We start from the raw sequence: 20,166 nt of genomic DNA, 5'->3' as shown, positions 1-20,166 counted from the left end.
CTTTATATGTGGATTAAGATTTTCTCCTCCCCTTTCTACTCACAATGATAATTATAATTGCACGTGTAATAGAAAACTTTCGTGTTACGTCAGATAGCTCCTTTCTTACTGAGCGCTTTTCCTGTTGAAGACCGAGATATTTTGTATAAATTATTTTATCCTTTTAAATAGATATATGTATATATATATATATATATATATATATATATATATATATATATATATATATATATATATATATATATATATATGTGTATATATATATATTGTAATAATTATGTTTATTATAAAAGTAAAACAGTAATTAAACCATATTTTATTTATACATGTACACACAAAGAAAAATGCGTTCGTGATTATATTGATACCATTATGTTATGAATAATACTTGTAAATCATTAGTTTCGATTAAATTTTTCGATCTACTGGATCAAACGAATATTCAACTATATAATATAACTATATATATATATATAATATATGACCAACCTGTTTCATTTAGTAATTCAAAAACGCATTGCGTGGGTGTCCTTGATAAATAAGAATGTTTTCCCTTTGACACAAAACATGAAACTCGATTTTCAGGGACACTATTTCGAAAATAAATGTAGCAATTAATTTCAAATGACTCTGAATGAACAAAAAAACGAAAACGCAAATATAGCGTGCGGTTGGGAACAACTTAACGAATATTTTTCTGAGGGTTGGCTTCATGACACATCTTGGTGTTTTTGACTTGTAGTTTAAGCGATTCTTTATATGCATTTTATCTTTTGATTTCCAATTTCACAGCACTTGCCTTCTCCTAATATGTAACTGTTTTACATTTAAAGTCCCATTACTACTCAAAATCAACAAAAATTTCGTATAATATTTCGTAAAATAAAGTTAAACAATTAAAAATCAGTGTTCCGTATGGCAATCGCCGAAATTTCAATGCCAAATGTGGTCTGGTAAAATAGATGTTTGTAGATACAAAATGATCGTTTTTATAATTGTTTTGCACATTTGATTCCAGTTTAATTTCCCGCAACGTATCTATTCATACGACACATGAACACTAACATGGTACCATTTTAGTGTTAGTGTGTCGTATGAATAGATATATTCGCGGGAAATTAAAATGGAATTGTGTCACAGATAAACAAAAACGAGCATTTTGCATCTACACAAATCTATGTAATCATACCACAACTAGCGTTGAAATTGTGGCTATTGCTATAAGGAACATTTATTGTTGAGGTGTTAACTTTATATTACGAAATTCTTTTCGAAATTTTTGTTGATTTTGAGCGTTATAGACGCTTTAATGACGAAACAAAGTCACTCTGGATCAGCAGACGATTTATTCTATAAATCAATCTATCTTACGGAGGAGTCCGGAGATAGCCGATGTATCACGATTGGAAAAAAGTTCAAGCTGCTTCACGTGTCATTCACACTTTCATTTTAAGTCGACAAATAAACAAATGTAGAACTATCCAAAGTCTTCAAATAGCCTATTTCAACATTTCAATAGTTTCTGTATTATTGTTCCATTATTAATCTTGTTTGTTTAGTTTGACTTTTCGCCGTTTTCAACTGTTTTCCAGTTATACCACGGTGGGCAGATCTACTATTAAGTACACATTAAGTGTATGCATGTATACAGTGTATACAATACTTTTGACACAAAAATTGCTGCATTCGTTTCATATTTAATGTGGCTCGTTCAATCAAAACCAATTATTGACATTAAGTGAAATTTAACCTATCTCTGAGAAAAATGTTAAACACTGCCATACCAATACGTTTTATTTGTATTGAATATTTGATTTGACATTTAATCTAGGAGAAGCTCGCGAAATTTCTGTGTCGGCGAATTTTTTTTCAAAATTACCGAAAACTAGTGTTCATAACTGCGTTAAAGTTTAATGAATATTGTATGATTTGTGATATGTTTTCATTGAATGGTAGTACTAAGGCGACTATTTCTATCGGAGTGTAGGTGTCTGTATAAAAATTGATTCTGTTTTATACTTTCGCTAAATTTAATATGTTGACTTTAAGATTTATTTAAATTGTCAATGAATCGTTAAATGTTTTCTTTTCGGTAGAATGACTTATGACAGATCTTTATCGGATATGTATGGTACATTCTAAAACTGAGAACAGGTTTTAGAGAAAGTATGGATTTTTGTCATTTAATTGAAAGGAGAAAAACGATATCTTGAAATTATTTGAATGTTTGGAGTTAATGCCGTTTTAATGGCCTTTTTATCAACAAAGCAGTAGGCGATTGTAAAGAAAAACTGACCTAATAGTTAGGTCAGCGGAATGACAATTGAAACCACGTTGATACAACGCAAGAATGACTTCAAAAACAGAGAATGAGCGAATGTACAGGAACCTAATTTTGAATCTTAAACTGGAAGCCATGTATGACGGATCTAACCAATCCAACAGACAGTAAGTCAGTTGTTTGTTATCGTTACTGTTTTAACTGCATGGACACTGCATGGCCCCGCTTTCATAAGGTACGTAAATATTTGCACGTCAAATGCATTGTTTAGGTCCCATCTTAAAGCGAGGCAAAATATACTTTTTCCATAATGTATGGAACCTCCGTTTTATTTGTAGTTTTGCTTTATTTTACTATCAATGATCTAAATAATACGAAATGGATGTTACACTTAACAAAATTGTGCTTTTTATGCAAAACTTTTGCTGCGTCTTATCAGATGTACAGCTCATAGTCCGTCACTTATATATACATGTTGCAATCATGTGCACGCGTTTCTATGGTTTCTATGTCGTTTTTGTGTTAATCTTACCCGCCCATCTCCGTCACGTTTTACTCCACCCCTCATGTCTTTCATAAATCGGTCTAAAAGTGAGAACTTATTTAATATGCGTAGGATAAAGTTATTATGTTGTTATTTGAAAAATTTCAATACAAGTAACATACGTCACATTAATTTGTGTTATTCAAACATTGACATTGGCGTATAGTATACACTAAATCAACCATAACATTACTTTTTATAGATAATACAAACAATATGTAAACAAAAGGTTTTCCCCTTTCTGCAAATGTATATTTGCACTTAAACTGTAATCAATATATATATATATATATATATATATATATATATATATATATATATATATATATATATATATATATATATACCAATATATAGTGCCAGTTACGCGGTCTCGGTAGTTTTCAGACTGTACTTACGAGGTCAATATAAAAAACGGGGTCTATATACAACCCCGCATTCTAGGCTCCTTTAATTACTATGAGGGGGGTGTAGGGGAGGTAATGCAATCAAATCTCACAATAAGGTCTTAAATCGAAAACCACAATCAGGTCTGAAATTGAAATTGTATATACCTCGCAAATAAGTTCGCTATATATTTCCTTGTATAAGACGTTAAATAAATGACGTATTTATATACAATAATAATAGTAGGTACCCCTATATACCTTAATTCGTGTTTATATCGGATAAAAAAGGGTATGGAGATACATGTATTTAAAGTGGGAACCCCATAACCTATTTCTAAATCAGAGACCCCGTAACTGGCCATATGTGTGAATATATATATATATATATATATATATATATATATATATATATATATATATATATATATGTGATCGCGATGTTTCCATTTAATAAAGGTCCACTAGATGAATGTTCATATTATAAGTAGAATATATTAATATAAATAAATAAAATAAAAAAAAATTATATATATATATATATATATATTTATATTTATATATTCTACTTATAATATGAACATTCATCTAGTGGACCTTTATTAAATGGAAACATCGCGATCACATGAATGTTAGTTTATCAGGTGACAGGTCTTGATATTTGCTTGATGTTAATTCGAAGTCATGTGATAATAACCTATGGCAACGAATTGATCAAGCACGGTGTTGTAACCTCTATATTCATCCGAAGGATATAGAGCCCATGTAACGTTAAAAGTTTTATACGGACAACCATTATTTTATAGTATATACAAGGCGCATAGTATTATTGAAACAATCATTATGTAAAATTAAAAGTGAACACGTCAGCAGCTTTATCAGCGTTATCACTTTATGAGAAGCACCAGTTTTGACCTCTGTTGTGACCTTTGTGGCAGCAATTATGACATTTGTTGCACCAGTTGTGACATATGTAGTATAAATTGTTACATAAGTGGCAGCGGTTGGGACATAGGCAGAAGCGGTTGTAACGTATGATGCATCGGCTGTGACATATGTTGCAGCGGTTGAAGACATATGTGGAAGCGGCTGTAACGTATGATGCAGCGGCTGTGACATATGTTGCAGCGGTTGTAGGTATATGTGGCAGCGGTTGTTACATATGTAGCAGCGGTTACGACATATGTGGCAGCGATTATTACATGTGTGGCAGCAGTGGTGACGTATTTGGCAGCGGTTGTCACATATGTGGCAGCGGTTGCAACATATGTGGCAGCGGTAATTTGAATTATTTCGTGATGTTCTGAAACTATATTTTTAAGTCAGTTTTAAATAGACATGATGCAGTCAATAAATAAGTATAGAACATTTTAATTATATAGTTTATTATAAATTAATAAACGCGTGAATATGGTGTTTTGATTGCCGTCAATACTGTACATCTTACCCAAATAGCCCGAACAATATAATCGTCCGTTTCGATATAAATATTTTTTTCCCGCCGAAATGTGATTGGCACATGCTTTGCCTGAAAGGAGAGGGGACAAACTAGAGGAAGGGACTACATATACTATGCTTGTAATGTATTTACAATAGTCTTCAACATAATAAAATGTATTTATTTTTGTTCGTTTTGTTTGTATGGAAACGCAAACTGTTATTCCAACTTACTCATGGGCTAAACACACACACACAAAGTTGGTTCATGATACATTAAATTCACACCACTACGGGTAATTGTAAAAATAGATCTAAATTACTCCGGCTTATTTGTGTTTCATATTTCTACTCTGACTTGTTGATTATGAAATATTGATTTGCTATACAGCGTTAAATTTGAAGGTCGTAAATAAAGGAAGATGTATTTATAGCTACCGCTAAGGCAAAAACTATTTGATCAGATATTCGTTCGATATGCTGCACTTTATCGTAAAATGAGTTTTTTTTTGCGCCCGCCTGGTCAAATTTTTGCCTGTTTCCGATTTTTATAGTAGAGTTGTTGTTTTTCTATTCATTTCGGTTAAGCCTACACATTTTACGGCATGGGCTGATTATTTTTCGTCAAACTGTGAATTGTACCAAATGTATGAATTAAACAAGGTAAAGTTCGTAAAATAAATGTTCAACAAATGTGTACTAATCATTTTCATTACTCTGCGCCTCTGATTATATTTTACACAAAATGCACTTATTGTCAATTTCATTTTTATTGCGCTCGCTTGTTCCAACGTTTAAGGGCAAATTCCGTCTACACAATTTTTATCTTGTTATTGCATAATATGCATTGAAACTGTCACATATGCTGGACAATCTTTTAAGTTTTTTTGTTCACTGGGTATATGGGTTCAAGAACTTCCAATAATGTGTTTGACGTTTGAAATGATGTCCATATTAATGTATTTAATTCTTAATCGATGAATTGCAGCAGTAATTCAATTATGTTCAAATAAATAATCAACATGAAAGGAATTTTTACTTTTAAATTGGATACTCTCTTGTGGAGTCCTGGCTGAAGATTTATTGAAACTGTATTATATGCTTGAAATGTTTTGAAGTAATTCTGTGCTCAGCGCGAAGGTTTATAATGACTTAATGTGTTTGACGTTTTAAATTGCTGTCCGTATTTATTTATCGCCTTTTCGAGCATTTCATCGCGTTGTCTCGCCTGTACGAGCATTTCATCGCGTTGTCTCGCCTGTACGAGTATGTCATCGGACTGTCTTCCCGCTGAAAATCGCTCCTTGGGTTTTGCGAGTATTCTCGTCGTGCAAGTGGAGAAAAATGTATCTCCATCTGAAACTACTTTCTCCATTCAGTATCTTGTTATGTGCATACAGACCCAGTTGAATGCTCTCAATGCCCCTGAAAGGGTAACATATCAATTAGCCACAAACAGGCTTTCATGCGCTAATCCCTGATATCTAAACACTTCGTGTTTTTTTGTCCAATCCATTTTCATTTTTCTTTCTGAAACACATTCATGTTCAATTTACACTTTGGTCTAATCACGTCGTGACACTCGTGGAAGTTTTAATAAAAAAAGTAACATGGAAGTTAATTTTGGCATTGAATTGTCTATACTAGAAATTTAAATTATGTATATATTCCTGGATAAATGTTTATGATTTAGAACGAAAGTGCGGCTGTATTATAGTTTATTCGTGAGAAGTAACATACATACGAACGAATAGATATTGATAATATTGGTATGGTAATGAAACAGTTGAAAGATTTTGACAGTTTTTATTAAAGATGCTGAAGGAGAAACACATTTTGCATAAGATCATGTGATATTATCACGACAAAACGCATGCGCCGTTTCATACGTGTCTATGCGCATAAATGTATTTCTAAAAAGTATACTCATGTTTGAAAGAAAAAGGAAAGCGTGAACGACCTTTTCGCTATGTATGTGTTTTCCCATGACCTTTTTTCACAATGGTTCTATGTGTTTCCAAAATGACATAAAACAATTCAAGTAGAAAAGCGATGATCAGTTGAAGAAGTATCAGGATCTGAATCACAATGTGTAAGAAAAACCAGAATTCTAACCTCCGTGGAGCTAAATGTTCTTAGACACCCCGACATTTGAAGTATTATCACATCTAAAACAGACATACAATCACAAATCACCCAATATATAGATCGACATCTGTTATTTTGGGTAGTATTTTTTTCTCGTATTATAACTCGGGATCATTCTACTTAATTAATTGTATCACATAATACGCGAAATACAACCTTGCCATGAGATTCGCAAAACCAAGGCCCGAAGGCTTGTTTCGCAGCAAGACATGGGCAGCGTCAGACACGAGAAATGCCTTGCTTCTGGTAGGAGAACTTCGCGGAAAATCTCGCGATTCGGGATCTCGTGCAAGGGCGATAACTCGCGATGCACGTTCCGAAGTTACGTCATCGTCCAGAACGTCTAGGTCACGTGGAACGTCCTCGACACAGCGTCATATTAATCCGCGCCTGGCCTGGGTAGAAACTTTTAAAAACCGCGACGAAAGGAAAATAACGTCGCCAATGCATAAGTCTGGATATCGTCGAGAAGATAACAAGAAAGATGCAAAAGTAAACAATAAAGCGATTAATTTGCGTAAAGGAATTGAAATCGGCTTACGTATTGAACACGGAGATAAGTCAATAGCCGATAATCTAATATCTAACGAGTTTCCTAACAGCGTGTCTGCGTCGCGAAGAAGCGCTCGAAGAGATCACGGGGTGGTCACAACGGAGGACCGCGGAAAAACGGGGCTATCTGAGGATAAAGTGGGGTTAGTCCGTGTTGATCAAGATTCCAAAGACCCTGTTAATACAGATCGTGCGAGAGTGATTGTAGACAGAAGATACCCTGGCAGAGGAAAGAGTGGGAAAGGTTTTTCAACATTTCCCGAAGGTCGTTGTCAGAAGCCAATTGCTGGCAAAATGGCAAAGTCCAAACAGATTCCAGCTATAGCGCACTGGAAAGCAACGGATATTAAACGGGTCTTACATTTCAGTGAGTTGAATCATGGATTTAAGGATGTGAATATGTTCCAAACACACTCGTTTACTCGCGCAAGTGAACGATTCTGTGATAGTATGGCGATGGCCAAACCGCGATCCGACGCTTTTATTGATATCGCTAACGCTGAAGACAGACGTAAGCGTTTTACGGGATATACATATCACATTAAGTAAGTAAACTGAAAGCGTATTTTCAGTAAAAGTAGCTGTTAGAATAACCGTTTCCGGTAGTTTTGCTCGTATTGTCGCCGTAATAAATACATGAACATTTGAGCTCCTTTGATAAATTGATTGATAGATTGAAAGGTTACTCGTAAGTCACAAGATTTCAAGAGATTCAAGGTTAACTAATCACCATAGTTTATACCATGTTTTTCACAAATATGTTGTTTATATATCGGCATGAAGGGGTGTGGATTGACTGTGGAATGTTTTTGTACCTTCTTTACTCTAATCGTCTTCTACATTCAAATCAACAGCATATCAGTATACCACATCTTAAAAGCTGCAAGAGCTGCACTTTGCTTTTATGCAAACTAATTTCTTTATTGCGGCGTTTCTTTCGCAAATGTTGTTTCAATGTATATAAAACGCATTAGTTATCCGTATCAATACTTTTTTAACTGCGTCTAAATGTGTGACATACACCATGCATGATTAAAGCTGGTGTATTCTTATTGCTTTTTTGACACGTACCTTTATATCACCGAATACTGTGTTGATTCCTATTTAGTGAGAATGTTATATTGTCATGTCTCTTATTTAATGTATCTTGATTGGCGTGTGGAAATGTTTGGTGTTAAATTGAACTCATCGATAGTATTCGAACAAACGGACGATTTGTATATAGGGAAAGAACTTTTCACGTGTTTTTTTTCTAAGATTTTAATGTGTTTCTAAATAGGTCATGTTCCTGTTATGGGATGGAGCAACTTACTGAAAATTTAGAATGTTTATTACAACAAGTTCTAAACATTTCCATGATCACACCTCATTCACAAGCTATCACAAGCTGTCACAATCAAAGCTAATGGTGGATTCTTGCTCATTGATAGTCATGTTACGCCTAATGATATTTTAATTCATTCCACGGTGTGTTAATTCAATATAAAGGGGTTTTGATAAGTAATACAGGCGTTTAATAACCATTAATTGAGCTTGCGTTTGCATGCTTCAACAGAAAACATTCGTCTCAGTTTTCATTTTGTTGTCATATAAACAGGACATATGTGGCAGCGGTTGTAACGTTTGTGGCAGAGGTTGTGACGTTTGTGGCAGAGGTTGTGACATATGTGACAGCGGTTGTGAGATATGTGGCAGCGGTTGTGAGATATGTGGCAGCGGTTGTGAGATATGTGGCAGCGGTTGTGACATATGTGGCAGCGATTGCAACGTATGTGGCAGCGGGTGTGACATATGTGACAGAGGTTGTGAGATATGTGGCAGCGGCTGTGAGATATGTGGCAGCGGTTGTGAGATATGTGGCAGCGGTTGCGACATATGCGGCAGCGGTTGCGACATATTCGGCAGCGGCTGTGACATATGTGGCAGCGATTGTAACGTATGTGGCAGCGGGTGTGACATTTGTGGCAGCGGTTGTGACATATGTGGCAGCGGTTGCGACATATGCGGCAGCGGTTGTGACATATGTGGCTGCGGTTGTAACGTCTATGGCAGCGGTTGTGACATATGTGGCAGCGATTGTGACATATTTGGCAGCGGTTGTAACGTATGTGGCAGCGGTTGTGACATATGTGGCAGCGGTTGTTACATATGTGGCAGCGTTTGTGACATATGCGGCAGCAGTTGTTACATTTGTTGCATTGGTTTCGGCATATGTGGCAGCGATTGTGACATATGTGGCAGCAGTGGTGACGTATGTGGCAGATGTTGTGACATATATTGCAGCGGTTGCAACATATGTGACAGCGGTAGTTCGTGATTTTCTAAATCTACATAGTATAATTATGTTTTAGTCATTATAAAATAGACATAGTACAGTCAATAAATAAGTATGAAACATATTAATAATATAGTTAATTATAAATTAATAAACGCGTGCATATGGTGTATTGATGTCCCTCTCTACTGTACACCTAATCTGAATAGTCCGCGTCCGTTTTCATATAAATATTTTTTCCCTACGAAATGTGATTGACATCGCTGCATGCATATGCTTTGCCTGAAAGGAGAGGGGCAAAGCTAGAGGAAGGGACTACATATACTTTGCTATCCATATATTTACAAAAGTCTTCAACAGTGCAAAATGTATTTATTTTTCTCCTATTGTTTGCATGGAAACGCAAACTGTTATTCCAACTTGCTCATGGGCCAAATGTAGTAGTGTGACGTATAAGGGACACTTATACTGCCTTGCTATGTGAGCTAGCTTTTATAGCGACGCGGTAGAGTGTCTGCCTGATTTGGATCCGGGAGGTCCCGTGTTCGATCCCCATCGTGGTCGGGGATTTTTCTAGCTGGGTTACACAAACACACAAACAAAAGGTTGGTTCATTATACATTAAATTCACACCTCTACATGTAGTTGTATAAATAGAAAAAAAAATACTCCGGCTTCTTTGTGTTTCCTATAACTTATTAATTATGAAATATTTATTTGATATACAGCGTTAAATTTGAAGGTCGTAAATAAAGGAAGATGTATGTATAGCTACCGCTAAGGCCAAAATTAATTGATCAGATATTCGTTAAATATGCCGCACCTCATTATCTTAAAATGAGGATTTTTTTCGCCCGCATGGTCCAGTTTTTTGACGGTATCCGATTTTTAAAGTAGAGTTGTTGTTTTTTCTATTCATTTGGGTTAAGCCTACACATTTTACGGCATGGAGTGATTGTTTTTCGTTAAACTGATAATAGTACAAAATGTATGAATTAAATAAGCTAAGTGAGTTCGGAAAATAAATGTTCAACAAATATGTATGCTATTGCCTTGTTAAGTCGTGGGTAATTGTGTATAAATCGGTAAAATATTTTATTAACTAAAGAGTTCAAATCAATTAAGATTTAATTTCACAAGTATAACCCTTTGTTAATCAATTTGGATACTTTTTGCTGATTTAAACGAATACAAAAACTTCTAACTATTTGTTTTGTTTACATCATGTCAAGCGGCCATCTTGGAAATACGTTCTCATTGAGTCGTGGATTCTGATTGGCTGTTGTATGTAAGCAAATATGTCATGCTGTAAACACACTAATGCAATATAAACTGCAGGTTACATTCTTTATTGAATGTTATATGCAAACCAAGTAAGTGTTTTATTGTGTGTGTGTGTGTGTGTGTGTGTGTGTGTGTGTGTGTGTGTGTGTGTGTGTGTGTGTGTGTGTGTGTGTGTGTGTGTGTGTGTGTGTGTGTGTGTGTGTGTGTGTGTGTGTGTGTGTGTGTGTGTGTGTGTGTGTGTGTGTGTGTGTGTGTGTGTGTGTGTGTGTGTGTGTGTGTGTGTGTGTGTGTGTGTGTGTGTGTTTTATAACTAATTTATTTCAAACAATAATCATAAAATTTTATTGAAATACATATGCAATTTTATTTTCTATAACAATAAATAATTTTAAATGATAAACAAATTAGTTGATCAATAATTAAGAATTAAAACAGCAAAATTCTGTTAATAAAGCTAATGCAAGAAAAGTCAATAAACAGTTATTGCAAAATATCTTCACAATTGATTTTATTGACAAATATGCAAAAGTCATTGCTGTGCATAAACTCAATAATTACTTGATAGTCACTTACTATTTACACAACAACAAAAACAATTATAAACATTAAATACTGATGGAATGAAATTAACTGATCCATAACAATTTAATAAAAATACTATTTAAACAACCTAACAGATGCAGTAACTGTCAAAAGATTTAACACTCTCTTTCAGCACAATGCGGACAGAAGAAATCAGATAGCCGGCGCACTACTCTGATCTGTGAACAAAATCGCAGATGGCACCAATGACCACACGCTGTGCACTGGGCCCATTTGACGATCACAAGTTCATCACACTGATCCAATCCTGGCGGTGAAAACTTCTTGCATATACAACAGTTGTTAGCTGGATCTTCGTCTTCAATTTCGCTTTCAATGTCAGAGTCCACGATATTTCCTTTGCTTGTGCTTGGTTGGGGTGATTTGTGCAAATTTTGTTTTGATCTATTTGTTTTTTCTTTTGTGTTATTTTCTTCTCTCTGTTGTTGGTATTCTAGCAGCTGAAAGTATGTACAGTCTTCTGTAATGGCCTTTCCACCCATTTTTGGTTTCTTCTTTTTGTCCTGTGTCTTATTTTTATTAGCTTTTGGTTTTTCAAGTTTGGCTTTTGGAGCTGTTTCCATTAACTTTTCATCTAGGAGCTCTTTCATGGTCCTAATTGGCAATTCTGGAATGATTTTGGGGAATGATTTAGACGGCACTATCATTTCTGCTGGTACTTTTGTCGGATCAAATGGCGATATGCCAGCTTTCCGGAATCCAGACTGGATTGTTGCTGGTGTCATGGATTTTAAGTAAGCCTTCCCGGACAAGTCAGCTATGTCATATTTTGTTATGACTCTTCCCCTCTGCTTAGCCATGTATAGATGGCATTCATTGTGGAAAATAGACTTGAACGGCCCAAAACATGTAATGTCCAATGGTTGGAGGGCATGAGAACTGTGTGGGGGTAGCACAAACAGTATGACATTGTGCTCTCTTGCCCAGTTGACTATGTCAATGGAGACATGTGAAGCATGGCCATCATATATGAGCAGTATAGGTTGGGAAATGTCACCTGATCCTCGTTGAACAAATTTCAGAAAGTGTTCTTCAAGGTACTTCATCAATACCTCCCCGTTTACCCATCCAGAATCCGACATGGCGTAGTTGGCACCAACTGCTGCATTTTTCAATAGGTCATCGTTTGTCCGTTTTCCCTTGAACACATAGTAAGGGGGTAGAGCTGTTCCGGCCGCATTTACGCACGCTACAATGGTTGTGGTGCCTGTATTCGGAGAGGTGACAGCTTGAGTTTTGCTTGACGAAACTCCTGTGATAACCTTTGATGGTCGATGCTCTGGCTGAATGCCAGTCTCATCCAGATTATAAATTAGATGTGGCTTACACTTCAGGGAGTACTTGGTAAGAATAGCATCCAAATCCCTGAAGTAGCTGTCAATATTCTCCTGTGTGACAGCGGCTGCTCTTGTTGATGAAAGACCCCTTGGTTTAATGACTTTCAGCCTGTGTGTCCATCGTCTCAAGAAGGCATAATACCAGTTGTTGCTTAGTTTGGAGTCAGTTAAACGTCTACCCAGTTTCACAGCCAAATCACCTGCAAGAATGTTCAACTGAGAGCGATTAATGCCATACCCAACCTGGGCCAACCCTTCCAGATGGCTAACAAGCAATTCTTCTTCTTCATGGGTGAATAATGAATCTTTTCCCCACCTTGAGCTGATCTTGACTTTGTTCAACACTCTGTCCCTCAGTGTTTGTTTTGGCACACCATACATGATTGCTGCTCTATCAACTGGCAAATGGTCATCTTTCACTGCCTTGTATGCACTCATCATCATTTCCCTAGAATATGCCTTGCATTTCATCAGTCTGATAGGTTGTTTCTGAAAAATAAAAACAAAAATGTGTTTCATTGGAATTCTCAAAGTGAACCCATTGTTTCTCAATTGATTTTAACAATTCAATTAAGGAACAATTGGTTGAGTGTGACCTAAACTTTAGTGTGTTTACAGCAAGTGCTTCGCGCATGCGCAAACCGTCATTTGTGTAAAAATGTCAACAGACGATGTAACATGGGAAATACTCATAAATAGGGGATTTTGTGTTACTGAGAAACAATATAAGGGTAGAAATAGTGTTTATTTGTGTATAAAAATGCATCGGGTTATGGTTAATTGAATTATTTACCTGTTTTTGACGCATTTTCGATCTGTAAAATGAACGCCGATTCTGTCAAACTTTTTACCGGAACGAACTGCAGCGCCTGCGAACGTTCTTTCAAGTGATTTCACGCGATCTCTATAACCACGACACAAAGGGAACCCACGACTCAATGAGAACAAGCCACTAATTGTCTTCATTTCTCTGCATCTCTGATTATACTGAACACGGAATGGACTTATTGTCATTTTAATTTTAATTTATTGCGCTCGCTTGATCCAAAGTTTAAGAGCGAATTCCGTCTAACAAATTATTAAATTGTTATTGCATAATATGGATTGAAACTGGCACATATGCTTGACCTCTTTTGAAGTTATTTGGTTCACTGCGTATAGGGTTTCAAGAACTTTCACTGATGTGTTTGACGTTTTGAAATGCTGTCCATATTAATGTATTTAACATTAAGATTTCAAGGTGTAATAAAGTATAATTTATATTTTAATCGATGAATTGCAGAAGTATTTCAATTATGTTCAAATAATCAACTTGATGATTTTTTCTTGTATTTGGGTACTTTAATCTCTTTTGGAGTCGTGGCTCAATATTTATTGAAACTGTATCATATGCTTAAAATCTTTTGAAGTAATTGTGTTCACCTCGCATAGGTTTATGTTGAATTAAAATGATGTGTTAGACATTTGGAATTGCTGTCCGTATTTATTTATGTAACGTTAACATTTAAAGATCCGAAATGCCGTATGAATTTCAAACACAAGAACAAATATAAGTATTTGATGTAATATTAAGCCCATTTCTAAACTACTCGGCTGAAGTATGGGGTCAACATAAAGCAAAAGAAATTGAGCAAATCCATTCGACATTTTAATAAAAGTTACTATTAAAACACCAATTAACCTCATGGGTCTGTACGGCGAGCCTGAAAGAATACCAATGTTTGAACACAGAAAAATTATTATGTATCGACACTGGATAAAAATGACGTCGCCAATGCATAAGTTAGGATATCGTCGAGAAGATAACAAAGGAGATGCAAAAGTAAACAAAAAAGCGATTAATTTTCGGAAAGAAATTGAAATCGGCTTATGTATTGAACACGAAGATAAGTCAATAGCCGATAATCAAATATCTAACGAGTTTCCTAACAGCGAGTCTACGTCGCGAAGAAGCGACAGAGGAGATCACGGGGTGGTCACAGCGGAGGGCCGCTGAAAAAACGGGGCCATCTCAGGATAAAGTGGGGTTAGTCCGTGCTGATTAAGATTCCAAAGATACTGTAAATACAGATCGTGCGAGAGTGATTGAAGACAGAAAGTACCCTGGCAGTGGAAAGAGTGGGAAAGGTTTTTCAACATTTCCCGAAGGTCGTTGTCAGAAGCCAAGTGACGGAAAAATGGCGAAGTCCAAACAGGTTCCAGCTATAGCGTATTGGAAGGCGACGGATATTAAGCGGGTCTTAAATTGCAGTGAGTTGAATCACGGATTTAAGGATGTGAATCTGTTCCAAACACACTCGTTTACTCGCGCAAGTGAACGATTCTGTGATAGTATGGCGATGGCCAAACCGCGATCCGACGCTTTTATTGATATCGCTAACGTTGAGGACAGACGTACGCGTTATACGGGATATACATATCACATTAAGTAAGTAAACTGACAGCGTATTTTCCGTAAAAGTTTCTGTTAGTAGGCCGGCAGTTTTGTTTTGCTCTAATTGGCGCAGTAATATATACATATAAACATAATCGTATGAGCACCTTTGATAAATTGATTGTAAGTGCTTGATAGCCTGAAAGGTTACTGGTAAGTCACGAGATTTCGCGAGATTTCACGAGATTCAAGCTTTACCATAGTTTTGACCATGGTTTTTACAAATATGTTGTTTATATATCGGCATGAAGGTGTGAGGAGTGTTTTATTTTGTACCTTCTTTACTCTAATCGTCTTCTAAATTCAAATCAACAGCATATCAATATGCCACAGCTTAAAAGCTGCAAGAGCCGCATTTTGCGTTTATGTAAAATAATTTCTTTATTGCGGCATTTCTTTCGCATAGTTTGCTTCAATGTATATAAAACGCATTATATATCCGTATCAATGCTCCCTTCAATGCGTCTGAATGTGTGACATTCACCATGCATTATTGAAGCTAGTGTATTCGTATTGCTTCATTCAACACTTACACTGATCAGAATCGTTATATCGCCAAATAATGTGTCGACACCTTTTTAGTGAGAATGTTCATTTTTTTCTTCTTTAATCTTGTCTGCATTGATTCCCTCTGGAAAGCGTGGTGTGCCATATAGTGAACTAACCGATAATATTCAAACAAACAGCAGTAAGACATTTTATTCTAGACGTATACAAAATTTGAACACTTACATTTATCAATATTAGTATCGTATTTTGGGTGGGATAAACACACGTTTTTACCTAGCAGAAATAGTAAAGTGCAACTAGTGTTTGAATGAGAAGATGTAATAGACAAAAAAACTCCCAAAATGCACACACCGGCTACAAACATTAGAGATGTGTAATTAGTTACAGACCTTTTCACGTGTTTTCATAATATAAAACCGTTACTAAATAGATGCTGGTCCTTCAAATAATCCGTGTGGGCCTATTTAGTGAATATTTAGTGAATTTAGTAGATTTATATATTAATGCCTCTATTATCACACCTCATTCACAAGTTATCACAATCTGAATTAATGTTGATGGTTAGCTCATTGAGATTCATGTTACGCTTTAATGGTATTTAAATGTATTCCCCGTTTAGTAAATTGAATATAAAAACTTTTGTGAAGTAATAAAGGCGTTTAATAACCAGTAATAGCTTGCATTTGCATGCTACAACAAACAACAATCGTCTCAGTTTTCAATTTGTCGTCGAATGAACAGGATTATTCACACAGAGTAGAACGTAAAGACATGTCATGATTTATTTAGGAACCTTTATAGTGGACTTTCAAATTTTATCCCGTAAATTTACGCATTTCGTTTGATATAACAAGTGTTGATCATGATATCAGAGGGGATAATCACGTAATAAACCAGATGGCGACATCCATTCCGAGAGAGGTATTTTTCGCCGTTTTATACACTTTATTACTTGTTTTCATTTAATGCCGCTCACTTTCCTGCCATATCAGAAAGAAAGTGTGTAGCGTTTATTACGTATTAATATTCGCTCTATAACTTGACTCGCTGCAAAATTTCTTAGACGGATGACCAAATAACAGCTCCACTAAGAAAATTCGCAGCGAGTACAGTCGAGATATAAAGCGAATTTTAATACGAAATAAACGCTAATCACTGTCTTACTGATATTTCTGGAAAGTAAGCGTCATTTAAAAATTTATTAAAAGTAATGAAGGTTATAAAACGGCGAATAATACATGTCTCGGTATGGATGTCGCCATCTTGACTATCACGTGATACCTACCTACTATAGGAACATATTTTGAAGAAGCTGGATATGTATTGAAGTATTACCGTTGTGATAAGTTGATTTCCATATACATGTACTAGTATGGTTTGATCTGGAGACTATTTTGATTTATTTTGGAATGTCTTTTGGCTGTAAGTACTTATTGGTAGTGTAAACGGCGTTATGCCGTCTAAAACATTTGGCGTTGTTCATTGATAGTAATATGAATATTGTTATTTTATCATCCATGTAGGGTACCTATTTTATCATCAATGTCGGGTACCGGACGTGTATTTTTCACTTAGGGCATCGCAACCCTGTACACATTTATTCTTAAAGCCCGTATAAACAACAAACATACTTTTGAACAATGATACGCGTAAAAAGTTGTATTTCCTCAAATATCCTGCTTTAACTTAACTTTAAAAAAATACGATCCAACCGTTTCCATGGTAAACGAGAGTTAAATTCTTACAAACTTGGACATATTTGTCTGTTATATATATAAATCCTTTCATTAGTGTGTGTAGAACTTCAGATGATTTCTTTTTAGTGCATCACATATACTATGTAGTGAGGTTTAAAAATGAAGAATACAAAAAATGAGAACATAACACTTTACTCAAACCGAAAGATCAGAAAACGATGTTATGTCTATTAATTCCGCTTTTTCGCCATTTTAACTTAACTTATTTCACGTGGAATAATTTCAGCGCTTTGTCACTAGTCTATGGTGTACGAACTGGTCCAAAACTATTCTAGACCGTCCCGGACAGTTTACAAACAGTCCGGGACGGTTTAGGAAAGTTTTGGACCGTGCGTGCGCATAAACCGCCCGGGATGGTTTAAACTGTCCGATACTGTATTATTGATGGAGTAGGGTTACAATAGTAGTCATGCTAAAATTTTGCGCGCAAATACAGTACTGCATACGTTACGTGACGTGAATAGTTTGAATTCAAAATCCTTCATGGCTGTGAATGTTCACAATTTGGTTATGCTATATGGAATTCATCTTTATTTGTTTCCAATAAAAATAGATCCGATTTACCGTTTCAGACTTAAAATTGAAAAGTTCCGAGATTGTCCAGCAATTGCCAATAACCTTTGTGAACGAAAGACGAACGTGCTTTATTCCTTGACCCATTGTAGTTCCAAACCTGTAAACATGTTAGAATACTTTAAGTAATTATTGTTGTTAATTAAACAGGTAATTGAACACCGGGTTTGATCAACAACTGATTACAGTGTCCTCTATTTAACAAAGTCAGTTTATTGTGATGCTATCTTTTTAAAGCGTGTATTTTTATTCCCATTACGCGTTAAAAGATCAAGTTTGTCCAATGTATGCCAAATAAAATGATATTGAAGCTACAGTTTATAAATACGTTTGGCACTCTCAATATTTTGCCAATGCAAATTTGAAATATTTTATGAAAATATTGTGTTACCTATTTAGGCTAAACAGTTTTTTAATTGTGCAGTTTAATATTTAATGTATTTATACTGGATATTTTAAAACGCGATAGGATCGACCATTCGGAAGGAAATATACAAATATAAACTTTCGGACGATGTTATTGTATTCAAAATGTGTCATTTTCTAATCACAGTTAAAAGTGTATCTGTAAGAGCTGTTTTTATACCGCATTAAAGTAATTGTCATAAGCGGGTTGAAGAATGATACCACGAGTCTTATAGCTGGTTAAAATGTATACATAAGGAGAACTTTTACAAAATGAGTACATTCGTGTTTCATGGTCCACACAACGTAACGCGGGAATTTACTTTGCCACAAATAATGTAAGTGACACTATGATGTATATCCTTACATATATATTATACAAATGACATTAGTTCAGTCATATGTACGTATCATTAAAGGGACTTTTTCAAATTAGTATTTTTATGACGTATTCTATGATTCTTTTAATCTATGACTCATGGTACTTTCATTACATATATATGTGGTACATTAAAGTCAAAATGCCTGGTTCTTTTATTGGATATGGTATGGTACTTAAAACTATGTTGCAGGGTACTTTTATAATTTAGTGTATGGTTATTTAAGGCCATGAGGCATGATAATTTAATGTGATAGTGTATGGTACTTAAGGCTAGGATGCATGTTGCATTTAAGGAATATTATATGGTAGTATAAAGCCTTATTTAATGGTATTTTCGTGAGATATTGTATGGTGCTTTAAAGTCATGCTTCATTGCACTGTAAGTGGTATTCACGGTTCTTTAAAATCATGCTTCATGATACTTTATGTGGTATTTACGATACTTTAAGTCATGCTTCATGGCTCCGTGTGTGGTATTTACGGTCTCTAAAGGCATTCTTCATTGCATTTTATGTGATATTTACGGTTCATTAATGTCATGCTGCATGGCATTTTATGTGGTATTTACGGTACTTTAAGTTATGCTTCGATGCACTGTTTGTGGTATTTACGGTTCATTAAAGCCATACTTCATGGCACTATATGTGATATTTACGGTTGTTTAAAGTCTTTCTGCATGGCTCTGTGTGTGATATTTACGGTTCATTAAAGGCATGCTTCATGGCTCTGTTTGTGGTATTTACGGTTCATTAAAGTCATACTCCATGACACTTTCATGAGCTATTTTATTGTCAATGTTTAATTTTAGCATTCAACTCTTACGTGGTGCATTTTACTTTGGTTTAATTGGGTATCATAATGTACATATACTTGTAGGATAATTCATTTTACTTTAACGGAATTTTACTTTTTAAACTATGACGTCTAGTACATGCAGCTCTTGAAAAGTGGTGAAGCTGCTATGGTGCAGTATACTTTTAAGTTGCAATTCAAGCAGCTTAATAGCAATTGAACATTTTAAATTAACATTTTTTTAATGTTTCAATGTATAGATGATGTGGTACTTTTAGGTTACAATAAAAACTACTTCAATGCAACGGAACAAGCTAGCGCTGCTTATTAAATCAATGTTGTATTGTTGTTATGACCTGTGATAAAAGTTATGATGTGTGATTATGTAAAGCAGTGTTTCCTGTTTCTATCTTATTGCATTGTGGCATCTAAGACATTGAAAGTGGTCACATATCTCACACGAATG

The 20,166-nt window shown here is 35.3% G+C and overlaps 2 protein-coding genes across 4 annotated transcripts in view; one reads left to right on the top strand and one right to left on the bottom strand.

The window, feature by feature from the left end:
- LOC127841853 (zinc finger CCCH domain-containing protein 13-like) overlaps window positions 1–20,166 on the top strand; it is a 56,378-nt gene that overhangs the window by 17,750 nt on the left and 18,462 nt on the right. Inside the window, exon 1 of one of the 3 annotated variants that reach the window (XM_052370981.1) lies at window positions 14,936–15,275. The exons of the other annotated variants lie outside the window; for them this stretch is intronic. Within the exon in view, the coding sequence (XP_052226941.1) occupies window positions 15,025–15,275 (251 nt within the window). The 5' untranslated portion in view covers window positions 14,936–15,024. Of the gene's footprint in view, window positions 1–14,935; window positions 15,276–20,166 lie in introns of those variants that run through there. 3 annotated transcript variants of the gene reach the window in all.
- On the bottom strand, window positions 11,160–13,783 carry LOC127841854 (uncharacterized). Its single transcript, XM_052370982.1, has 2 exons — window positions 13,641–13,783; window positions 11,160–13,336 (listed from the first exon to the last, which is right to left on the bottom strand). Exons 1-2 carry the CDS (start codon window positions 13,653–13,655, stop codon window positions 11,606–11,608), a joined length of 1,746 nt encoding a protein of 581 aa, XP_052226942.1. The 5' UTR covers window positions 13,656–13,783; the 3' UTR covers window positions 11,160–11,605.

Source organism: Dreissena polymorpha, chromosome 8, assembly GCF_020536995.1.
Source record: "Dreissena polymorpha isolate Duluth1 chromosome 8, UMN_Dpol_1.0, whole genome shotgun sequence".
Lineage (NCBI taxonomy): Eukaryota > Metazoa > Mollusca > Bivalvia > Myida > Dreissenidae > Dreissena > Dreissena polymorpha.
This window is presented reverse-complemented; position numbering and strand designations above follow the sequence as displayed.